The sequence below is a fragment of the Rhodnius prolixus genome, unplaced genomic scaffold (genome assembly GCF_049639745.1).
Source record: "Rhodnius prolixus isolate KJV_2025 unplaced genomic scaffold, Rpr scaffold_19, whole genome shotgun sequence".
In the NCBI taxonomy this organism is placed as follows: Eukaryota; Metazoa; Arthropoda; class Insecta; order Hemiptera; family Reduviidae; genus Rhodnius; species Rhodnius prolixus.
The window spans coordinates 2,220,829-2,233,086 of NW_027411584.1; the positions used below are offsets into that span (position 1 = coordinate 2,220,829).

Consider the following 12,258-nt stretch of genomic DNA (forward strand, 5'->3'; position numbering starts at 1 on the left):
TCAGGACGAGAAGGAGAGGTACCTTTTTTTTGGCGGGGTAAAAAAAAAAAGAGGAGACCTGGGAATGGACTGAACTCAAACCACGACTTGGGGGGGGGGGAGGCCTTACATCCAAGGGAATATAAACCCGGGATCTCCTCCCCCCCACTTTAGCTGGGAAGAACACACGCACCCAGAATCCAGGCCGACGGAGAATGGCAAGCCGTGCACGCGCGTGAGAGAGAGCGCCAGCCAGCCAGCCCCTATTAGGCACTGGTGGGGGAAATTGTGGGGCGGAGCTTACAGGGCAAAAATCCAACCCCCTTTTTCGGGGCGAGCTGAGAAGGAGAACCAGCATCGGGGTAACTCAGCCGTGGCCCCAATGAGTGTGTGGAGGGGGAGAACTTCTCTACAATATTACACCCCCCCTGGACTGTGTATGATTACATTGGATATTATTATTAGATTATTCCGTTAGGAGGTTTTTCTACTTCCAGGGTGCGCACCCGGTCTTTCTCTTTTGCACTCCAACTCTCTCAGTAAATCTCTTCACCATCATCTCTTTTTATTTTAACTAGTGTTAGCGTTAAACCAACCATCCCGAAGTGCCCCTCGCTACACCAGAACGATACCACCTCTTTACCCAAAAATTTTTTTTTTTTATTTTCCCCCCCAAAAAAGCTTGATTTTCTTTCTTCACAGGCTAAGCTGGTCCCCCCACCCTCTCTGTTTCTCTCACCTCCCGTCCCACCCACAGGAAGCACCCCTCCTAGACCCTGGTTCAACAGTGTAAGGGGTAGTGATTGCTATGTATTCAGTATGAAGCATGTTCAGTGACAGTGCGATGCTAAATATCATTCGATGAACACAAACTTTAAGACAGTTTCAATTTAGTTTAGTTTAATTTTATTTTATTGTATTAAAACATTTTTCAAATAAAAACAATAAGTGCCAAATCAATTAATGAACAATTAACGATGCTTATTAAGTAAAAATGCCAAAAACAAAAACAATACGTGGTGTAACTAATAATTGAAAAAGACAAAACTCCTTAATTCAACTAATTACAAGAAACAAAAATGGTGTAGTGTTTCCGGGAAATCCGGAAAAAAGTATAATAATGATGTTACCGAACGTTTTAGTGCCAACCGCTGTAATCGGTCGTCATAATTCTGACGAAGGACTGCGTAAAGGTATACTGTCTTCTTCGCAATTCTTAGTGGAAAATCTACTATCAGAAAGAAGTCTTTCACCGCCGGATTCAGTTGGTACGGAAAGTCCTCCTCGCCGACAAGTTTCACCAACACCGTCTGAACATGATGAAAAAGAATGGACAGGTAAGTTCCGGGAAAACTGACTTTATTTTAGGTTTTAACGTAGTTAATTTAGAAGAATTAGTTTCCGGAGAGCGTTACCGTAACTACTTAATCAACAATACCCTTTATGACTTTTCCATTTTCAATTTTCCTCCTTTAAGTGGTAAGATCTATAACGGAAACTCACATAACTTTTTCTGAACCCAAATAAATTCTCTAAAACTTAGAAAATACTTGGAAAATAAACAAAAAAAAAATTATACCATCAAAATCGAGACAAGTGACGTCACAGAACCCCACCAAAATAAATATTGAAATTCATAGTCACTACCGCAGTGCTGGAAACCCATCATTGTTTTCCTGACCGGATTCGGACTTCCTTCCATCATCAGAGGTAAATTAAGATCAGTGATTTCCGACTTCCACTTCCGTTTCCCACACACATACACTCGCAATACACATGCTGACATAGTGATTGAGGTAAAATAGAGGTTACGTGGTGTGTTATTCAAAAAAGCTATTGAATCATAAAACATTTCTTTTGTGAAAATAATTAAACAAAAATTTGATTAAAACCTTAAATTTAAGGGTTCTGAAATGTTTCAGAATTGTAAAGTTTGGAGTTGAATTTTGTAAGGAGGGGTCGCCAAGCAGAAAACACGAAATTATACTTAGTTTCTTTCGTATTGGGAAATAATTATTGCTAAATGAAATATTTGATTCGAATCACTTCACCAAGTAAAGTGTAAATAAGTAAAATTTTAAAAAGAAATCTAGAAAACGTGCTTGCTATGGCGGATAACATAAACAAAAATTAATATCTTCAAGAAAAAATATGTGCAAAAACACAAACAGAAACTCAAACTCTCAAATAAAGTCTACATCTAAAGTACCTTGTTGTGAGGCGCCTTGATTGGGGTACATGTTTTCCGCTAACGGTCCATGATTGTGTTTCCTGGAGAGAGTTCTTTCAATTCCAAATTATTTGAAATTTGCAACCATATATGGTGGTGTAACAAGGGAATATGATTACAAAAGGGAACGATTTGAGTGGTGGTCATCCGGTGTTACGGTAGCCGAGCGGTTAAGATACTAGACCCGCAATGCTAAGATGTATTGTTGGTTTAGTGGGTTCGATTCCCCTGTCTCTAGGCCTTGGATTTTTTTAATGGTTAATTTGAGAAATTTACAGTAAAGTATGTTAGGCGGTTATAGGCAAGACCCGCAAAGCTAAGATGTATTGTTGGTTTAGTGGGTTCGACTCCCCCGGCCTAGACCTTGCATTTTATTTAATAGTTAATAAAAGAAATTTAGCAAAGTATATCAGACGGTTGTATGCTAGACCCGCAAAGCTATGATGTTTTGTTGGTTTAGTGGGTTCGATTCCCTGTCTCTAGATCTTGGATTTTTTTAATGGTTAATTTGAGAAATTTACAGTAAAGTATGTTAGGTGGTTATAGGCAAGACCCGCAAAGCTAAGATGTATTGTTGGTTTAGTGGGTTCGATTCCCCCGGCCTAGACCTTGCATTTTATTTAATAGTTAATAAAAGAAATTTACAGTAAAGTATGTTTGCTAGTCGCCTCCGTCCACGACACCTAATTGGTAGTTGGATGTAAAGCTGGCCTGAAAAAATAGGCAATTACTTTTCTTTACTACTTTACTTCTTGCAATTCCAAATTATTCGAAATTAGCCACCACATATGTGGTGTAACAAGTGAATATGATTACAAAAGGGAACGTAACGGGATTGGTGGATTTGAGTGGTAGTCATTCGGTGATATTACACCACTAAACGTACCTATTTATTAATTTTGAAATCTCAAAGAAGGCCATCTTCGTATCAGCCGCTTTGACTGGATTACCTGGAATGATATAGAGAAATTATGATGTTGGCTTGATTATAGAATTAGGGTGGGACTAAACGGGAGAAAAAAAGGGGATTTCGCTATGTCGCGGATGATGGGGGGGGGGAAATTTGAGGTCATGGACCAATGTTGCTGGTACACATTCTAAAGAAAATCTTAGGGTCCACTGGCAGTGGGTGTACGGTATTTTGTCTTGGCGATTTGTTGTACGCCAGGAATGTTGAGTTCAGAATGAAGAGAATTGTCGGTGATGTAAAAAGGAGCATCTGACTATCTGTCGGACTAACCTAGACTGGAATGTCCCTATGTTTGTCTGGAACCCCCAAGGAATAATTGTATTCTATATTGGTTCCTTCAGTAGTCTAGAACGTCTTCCCCAGAAGTCGGAAGTGAAGTTGGTCACGTTTAGTTATTGCTTGTCCACTTAGGTCTTGTGAGTGAGTTCCAAGTGAGTCGCATGTCCATGGATGAGCGGAGAATAGCGCACCGTACAAGGAAGAGAAGATTGTTATTAGAGCAAAACAGCAGGGCAGAAGCTATAACCGGCAATGTACGTAATTTATGTTGTCAAAACTTACGTACAAAAAGATTTGTGTTCACTGTGTACGTATTATATTTAGACGATTAAAATGAAAATAAATTAAAACAGAAAACTAATCAAGGAGTTCTTTGTATTTGATAAAACAGCTGATTTTAATTATGTCACAATGAATGTCGCCATGTGTCCACCTCAGAAGGTAATAAATTTAAATACAATAAAATGTAATGAAATAATACTGCTTTTATCTTATCTCTTTGGAAACTGGGTGGATGGTCATTTAACTGAAATTAATCTTCAGACAGATGAGAGAGATTTGTAAATACATTATATTTAAACTCCTTAACAAAAACTTACAGTTTTAAAAGTTAAGTATAAGGGTTGATTAAACGCCAAAAGGTACACAAATCAGCAGTTCCCAACATTTCATTAATACTTCATTGATATAATTTAAGTAATTTTACTGCATTAACTTTTCCTTCACATTTTTTAGAATTTATTAGATGTCACAGACCCTTATGCTGGCCATTTTCGTCTACAAAATATTTACTCAAGTAGCACACCATTTAACTTAGATTGACTGTAATATCTATTTATCTATAATAATCAAACTATTAATCACAGGTGAAAAAAAAAACGTTATAAAAAATATAAAAAAAATAAGAGGCTAAAAAATTCTTAAACTTTTTTTACATCAATGATTTTATGCATTTATTTTTATTTTTAAATAAAAATCATTGGTTTAAGTTCATTCTTCGATTAAAGTAATTGTTATTTTATGTTGTAGTCAAACGTTTGTAATAATAAGTAATAAATAATCTGGCTTTATCGCAAATAATATAGTTTTCTTCAATTACATTCTCAATCTAGGTGTTCTTCCCACAATGTTATATATATGTAATATAAAATAAAGAAAATAAAGATATGCATATTTTTAGGACAGCTAATCATTCCAGTATTTTACCATAAGTAAAATTAGGTGGACTAAATTAAATTACAATTGAGAAATGAGTAAATATTGTTGAATAATCTACTTGTTATTAACTGTATGTTATTTGTGCTCACGAATATTTCGGTAAGACGAATTCAAGACTGAAATATTGTTTTGAATCTTCCGTGATTGAAATTTAAAAAGTGGCCGACTCTAACTTTGTTTTTTTCTACTTTAACATGCATGTATATGTGACTACTCAGAATAATTCATCACTCATTTTATCATAATTATAATAAAAAAATATTATGAATGAACTGGCCAGCATAAGGGTCTGTGACATCTAATAAATTCTAAAAAATGTGAAGGAAAAGTTAATGCAGTAAAATTACTTAAATTATATCAATGAAGTATTAATGAAATGTTGGGAACTGCTGATTTGTGTACCTTTTGGCGTTTAATCAACCCTTATACTTAACTTTTAAAACTGTAAGTTTTTGTTAAGGAGATTTTTGTACCTTTTGGATAGATTTTCCTTTTTGTCTATTTGCAAAGTTACGTCTGCTTTACAGATTTTTTAAAATTTGGAATAAGCTATTCTATCATTATAACCTGATAAGGTGTTAAATCGGAACCGTAACTACCACTGGAGAGATCTTTTTAAAGAATGATTATAGTTGCGGTCCCCAAACCATCCTCAATAACCATTTTTTTGAGAAAGCGTTTTGAATAAAATAGGAAGGTATTTGTACGTAAATAGCAAAATTAAACTGCGATTTCAGTACTTCCTTTTAAGAGGAGCAAGAAAAATAAACTGCGATTACAGTACTTCTCCCTAAAAGGCAAAGATTTTGAATCGAACGACAATTCATTGATGTAAATCGGTTCACTCATTGATAATTTTAACGATTGCAGTACTTCCTCCTAGTAGGTGTAAGAGCATGATGGCACTTCACAGCCACGTAGAGGAGCTTTAATCACTTCTTCGTGCTAAATTTTATCAAAATCGGACTAAGCTTTGTAGAAATATTGGTAATAATAGTTTTAGAAAGGGCCTTATTTGGGTGGGGCGAACTCCCCTCCTTATGAGGCATAGCGTCGAGACTTTTAAAGTACAAATCTGTACAAAATTTCGATTCGAATGACACTTCATTCATGAAAATCGGTTCACGTGTCGATAATTTGAAACGATTGCTATACTTCCCCTTAACAAGTGTAAGAGCAGATCGTCGCTTTATTGTTAGGTAGGGGAGCCCTAACCCTATCATCCTACCAAATTTTATCAAAATCGGGCCAAGATTTACAGAGTAATTAGTAATAATAATTTTGGAGGGGGCCTTACATAAAGGGGGCTAACTCCTCTCCCATTCGATGCACAGGGCCGAGACCCCCAAAAGGCACATCTACATAAAATTCCCAATCGAATGACACCTCATTCATGAAAATCGGTTCACGCGTTTAGGCGCTACGTTGTTTACAAAAAAGGTAACAACAAGAACAACAAGAACAACAAGAAGAAGAACAAGAACAAGAACATTTTTTGAAAAAGCGGTTTTTGCTCATTTTCGGCAACTTTTTTCTCGAAACCTATTAGATCTGGGTGGTTGCCAAAAAATTACAGTTATGAAGGAGGGTTTGGAGTAAGATTTAAAGAAAATTTGGGAATTTTATCTTTTATAGAAAAAGAGAAAAAAATTGTCAAAGTTGGGTGTTTTTCAACGTTACGCTTTTTCGTGCAGTTTTTGATGGTCAACCCTTATACAACTGTCCTACCGGACAGTTTTAATAAAACTGAAAATATTTTAGTAAATTTGAAGGTTAATCTATGGCTAGAATAAATGGACACTACGCTTAATAGATAATTAGTAGTGAAATTGATTTTAAAACAAGATCTAGTTGGTTTTATTAAAGAATACCTCTTGATGCAGCATCTCTTGAAGTAAATATGAATAGAGCGTTTGAGTTTCAAGGGTATTAATTGATGGAAAAATCTTTTAAGAGATTTGATTGGTTATTTGTCAAAAAGGAACAGTTAGTGTGGAATAAAATTATTTCAATTATGCATTTTCATTTGTTGTGAATGAATGAAAATATTTATTTCTATGAGTACAGATACATAAAATAAATACAGAAGTATAATATGTATAATACATTTCAATCTTCTTAACAAGTGAGGAACGTGAAAGGTTAAATAAGTAGGATAGAAATGCAGGGACAAAAGGAGAGGAAAAACCTGCAGCTAAATTTGTTGTGAATTGTTAGGGATGACTTTTGAGAGCGGGCAGTGACTGTACGAAAGGATTAGAGCATATTCTGAGAGCAGTTTGGGAACTTGAGATATTTCGTCTTGGCGAGTCATAGGGATGGGATGCTGAGGTCGTTGTAGAAGAGTGTGGTTAGTCACCGTAGAAAGGAGCGCCAACTATCTGTCGCGAGTCCTGTGAGCTTTACCCAGGAGTCGCTTTCCAGAATTAAGAGTCTGGTTTAACGGACGGGTCTGGAGGGCTAGCTCTAGAGTGGGGGGAGCTACAATAAATCCAAAAGGGTCGCAGTGGCGTAGGCCTTAAGGGCCGCCCTGTTAGAATCTTATCTTATCTGTCGGAGTAGTTTTTGATTGGAATTTCTTGGTACTGTCCGTTTGTTTGTAGGTATGTCAGAATCTCAAAGCTCTAGTCTGTAAGTCCAAATAGGTTTGAGGATAATATTAGACTTTTTTCTTGTCTAAAATTAGAAATAATTTCCACAACTTATGGGAAATTGAATTTCCTTTAGATTAGTATAGATTTACTACAAGTGAAACCGCTAATGGATAATAGGCGTGATGGATTACCCAAATTACAAAATAGCCGCTTTCTCGAAAACGGTCCAGAATCTAACCATACTCTGTACTAACTTTTTTTTCTTCTCACAAATAATCTGTAAAAACATCTCTTCTTTCAACTTCAGCACTTCAACGTGTTGCACCATGTATTTAGTGATGCCTGGAGGCAAATTCCTGTCTCCGGGATGTGTTCTTTCGTGACAGACTGTCCATTACCGGACAGTGAGCTGTAAGAAGCTCCTACGAAGAGATAATCTAAGGGCCAGCAGCTGGATTTGAACTCAAGACCTCCCCAACGATAACCAGTTTGCTAAACACTGACCTAAATCTCTCCTAAATCCAGATTAGTGGCTCAGAACCATTTTTTTTTTTCGGATCCAAAACCTGTGTGCTGAAAACTCAATATAACCACAATCGCTCACAAAAAAAAAAAGTTACATAAACGAAATCTTTGTATTCTCTTTCAATAAACCTTCGCTAAAAATTTAATCGATTGTGCCTTAAAACTAGAACTCCCGGTCTGCTGAAAGCAATAAAAGAAATATTTAATCGATATAAATGTACTAAAGGCTTATATGACCCTATAAACCATGAAATGCATATGTTACTAATCTTTGTACAGATCGCAATAAAATTCCTCTTTAGTTATTTTTAAGGATGTAATAAATAAATTAATGATGGCAATTAATTAGGTCATTAAACATTATTTTAATTACAATCATAATAATAAATTTTATGATAATGATAAGGAAAAATGTTTTTTCAACTATTTTTTGGAGGGCCATTAAATTCAAAAAGTTTCTGTACCCTAACAATCCAAGGAATAATCGTTTACAATTTTTTTTTATTTTTTTTTTTATATTATACTTTTCAAACAAAATATACCATTTAAAGAGATAGTTCCTTTGAAAGGGTTAAATTCAAATTTAAAAAAGGTATTATTACCAAGTGGTTACAATCTTTTTTAGTTATACTATAATTCATGAAAGAAATACAGGAACGCATTGCGGGTCAAGTAAACAGTGGAGAAACGCAAAGCTAAGGTGTATTGTTGGTTTAGTGGGTTCGATTCCCCTGTTCTAGGCCTTGGATTGTATTTAATGGTTAATATGAGAAATTTATAGTAAAGTATGTTAGGCGGTTATAGGCTAGACCCGCAAAGCTAAGATGTATTGTTGGTTTAGTGGGTTCGATTCCCCGTATACTAGGCGTTGGATTTTATTTAATGGTTAATATGAGATATTTACAGTAAAGTATGTTTGCTAGTCGCCTCCGTCCACGACACCTAATTTGGTAGTTGGACGTAAAGCTCGCCTGAAAAAATAGGCATTAATTTACTTTTACTTTCGTTCAATTATACAGTGGAACCTCTTATTTGAACGAGAAGTCTTTCTAATTTTGAAAACTCCTATAATGCCAAATTATTTTGGGCGGTTATAAAACCAAATTAAAATAAAGTATTCTCAAAATGTAGTTCTTAATTAACTGTTCGTCCATTAGGTAGAATCATGTGTAGATCCCAGTTTAAACAACAACAACAACAATCCATTTTAAATGTGCGTGTAGATTTTTTTTACAAAACTTTTGTTAGGGCTTGAAGGTGTTTCGAATTTTGGGCAGCATTTCGATCACAGTAAAGTAAAGTAATTGCCTACTTTTTCAGGCGGTCTTTACGTCCAACTGCTAAATTAGATGTCGTGGACGGAGGCGACTAGCAAACATACTTTACTATAAAGTTCTCATATTAAATATTAAATAAAATCCATGACCTAGACTAGGAGACTCGGACCCACTAAACCAACAATACATCTTAGCTTTGCGGGTCTAGTCTCTTAACCGCTCGGCTACCGTGGCGCCTCCGCATTCCCATTACAGTGGTTCCAATTATCATTGTAAATCACAGTAAATAGGATGTCATAAGTTCCACTCAAATTTGCATTGATATACCTTTAGGAGGCGCTAATAAAATTACTTGTAGTGGGTTTTGTCATAAATGAACCACTCTTAACGGGAGAAGATATTGTACAATTTTTCAGAAAAGTTGCAGTGGACCGCTTTTCTCAAGTTAACACCCAATGTACGATTCATTAAACATGACGATAATCGTCTTAACTCGATTCTTAAGCGAACATTCCCCAGGCGCCTTCATGTACGCGGGGATGATCTTAGTAAGACATTCCTCCAGATTGTCATTTCAGGGATTCTAACGGTTCTAACATCTGTATAAAATTCTATTAAGCAAATTCCTAACCAACATTCCGAGTAGGCAGAATATCGGTACACCAGAAGTGCGATTTTACAGAAAGACTCTTCTAGCGTTGTCTGCAAATTTCCTAGGCAGCTCTCTATCAGTTCAGCTTAAAAAAGCCTAGAATTCTGGAGGGCGGGTGCCCCTACAAACAATAGCAATAGTGAAATATAGAATGCAACTATATTTTTTAACTACAAATGCCAAGTATTGAGAAAATTATATAAATTTTTTAAGAATTGCCCATCATTTTATTTAAAGAACGGCTATTTTTTGAGGCCAGTTTTAGGTCGAACTACCAAATTAGGTGTAGCGGACGGATGTGACTAGCAAACATACTTTATAAATTTCTCATATTAACCATTAATAAAATCCAAGACGTAGAGACAGGGGAATCGCACCCACTAAACCAACAATACATCTTAGCTTTACGGGTCTAGCCTATAACAGCCTAACATACTTTATTATAAAGTTCTCATATTAACCATTAAATACTCGTAAAATCCAAAGCCTCTAGACCGGGAATCGAACCCACTAAACCAACAATACATCTTAGCATTGCGGGTCTAGCCTATAACCTCCTAACATACTTTACTATAAAATTTCTCATATTAACCATTAAATAAAATCCAAGATCTAGACAGGGGAATCGCACCCACTAAACCAACAATACATCTTAGCTTTACGGGTCTAGCCTATAACAGCCTAACATACTTTATTATAAAGTTCTCATATTAACCATTAAATACTCGTAAAATCCAAAGCCTCTAGACCGGGAATCGAACCCACTAAACCAACAATACATCTTAGCATTGCGGGTCTAGCCTATAACCTCCTAACATACTTTACTATAAAATTTCTCATATTAACCATTAAATAAAATCCAAGGCCTCTAGACCGGGAATCGAACCCACTAAACCAACAATACATCTTAGCATTGCTGGTCTACCATCAGTTTCTTTATATTCTCATTCAAATTACACAGCTGCTACACTTTTGGCTTGAATATTGAACTTGTACATTGTATTATAAAGACGCGAAAGACTTTATTCCAGGTTTAGGAATATATAATATAATATGAATACACCACAAAACTTTTCGTTATAAATAATTATTTATTTATTTGCCAAAACAAAAAACAAACAAAAAATCTATCTCAAAATATTTAAATATATTCAAAACAATATATCTGGCGGACGGTTTTTTGTGCAGCAACTTCCGGGCTAAAGAGAACGGTTCCGGAGAGGGGGCGACTAAATTGGTGACAAGTATTAGTTCGGGAAACTTCAAGGTCGAAATGTGTTGGCATCATTAATGTCACTGCTTATTAATAAATTATTGTTAATTAATAAAGTTTGATGATATGTTGATGATTATCGCCATAATCATTATAATTTATTTATTAATAAAAATAAATGTCAATTTTTATAATTAGTCTTTATTGATTGCGTATTTAAAAATTTATTCTTAAATTCGTATTGTTAAATTGTTACTTATAATTTTGGAATAATCTATTTTTCTTCCTCTAATTTAAGCGGAAGTTTAAAAAGGAAAAATAACAGGAAGTTAATTTAGCTACAATCGGATCGGAAATCATTCCTCCGGAAAGAGCACTTTACTGAATCGATTGTTCAGTCTTTCGAGATTTTCTTGAAAACTCCTACGATTTTCACAAAATATACCAGATATCTAGTTTCACAACTTTAATTTGAAAGATTACCCGGGGAAAATTGAATTACGGCCTTTTTATAGGAGGGGGAAGAGAGGATTAGTTGGGTTTCCCTCTAAAGCGCTGTTTCAGAGTTATGCGCGGACTCGCCACCTATTAAACATTAAGTATTGAACATGATTTATTCTTTTGTTAGGCAATTTTCTAAATTGGAAGTTTAAATTTCAAAATCATTAAATAAGACCGGAAGAACCGTACTTCCGGAAGTTAGTTTTTAGTGAGCTATGTTGGACAACTCTTCAAGAGACTTCTTTCTTCAGATGGGTGGAAGATCAAACTACTTGAACTGACCTACATTTACCCGTGCTTTTTTCCATTTCAGAACGTGAAGTCATATGGAGACCCGGTCCTTCGCATCTTTCACCAGAGCCGGCCGCCTATAGGACAACCACGGATACACCTACCCAATCAGGGCCGCATAAACCACCGCTTAAATTCAGCGTGAGTGCAATTTTAGGACCTGATCATGCTAAACAGCAGCCTACGCAAGGTGAGTCATGATTTTTGTTCTACATCAATAGGAAATAATGGACTATCCCAAATTGTGGGGGGAGGGGGACAAACATAGCAGTATTTCCGCATTTAGTGAATACACTATAACCATTTCCTGTTAAATCTCAAACGCACTTCCTCAGTCCACTTCCTCTTACTCCATTTTTTTTTTTCGATTTAAGGCGAGTCAATATTTGACGAGCTTTCCCAGAGCACAGCCAGCCTCCGGACATTGTTCTCTCGTTACAGACTACACTGTCCATACTATTAGAAGTTCCTAAGGAAAAGAATTTACTGCCGCTCCAAAATTCTTAAAATTTTAATTATATATCTTCCC

General features: G+C 35.7%; 1 protein-coding gene across 1 annotated transcript in view; it reads left to right on the top strand.

Moving 5' to 3' along the window:
- The first annotated feature begins 339 nt into the window (after positions 1 to 339).
- Dbx (homeobox protein Dbx) overlaps positions 340 to 12,258 on the top strand; it is a 64,343-nt gene continuing 52,424 nt past the window's right edge. Inside the window, exons 1-2 of the mRNA XM_074116672.1 lie at positions 340 to 1,316; positions 11,752 to 11,919. Of these exons, the coding sequence (XP_073972773.1) occupies positions 1,100 to 1,316; positions 11,752 to 11,919 (385 nt within the window). The 5' untranslated portion in view covers positions 340 to 1,099. The remainder of the gene's footprint in view (positions 1,317 to 11,751; positions 11,920 to 12,258) is intronic.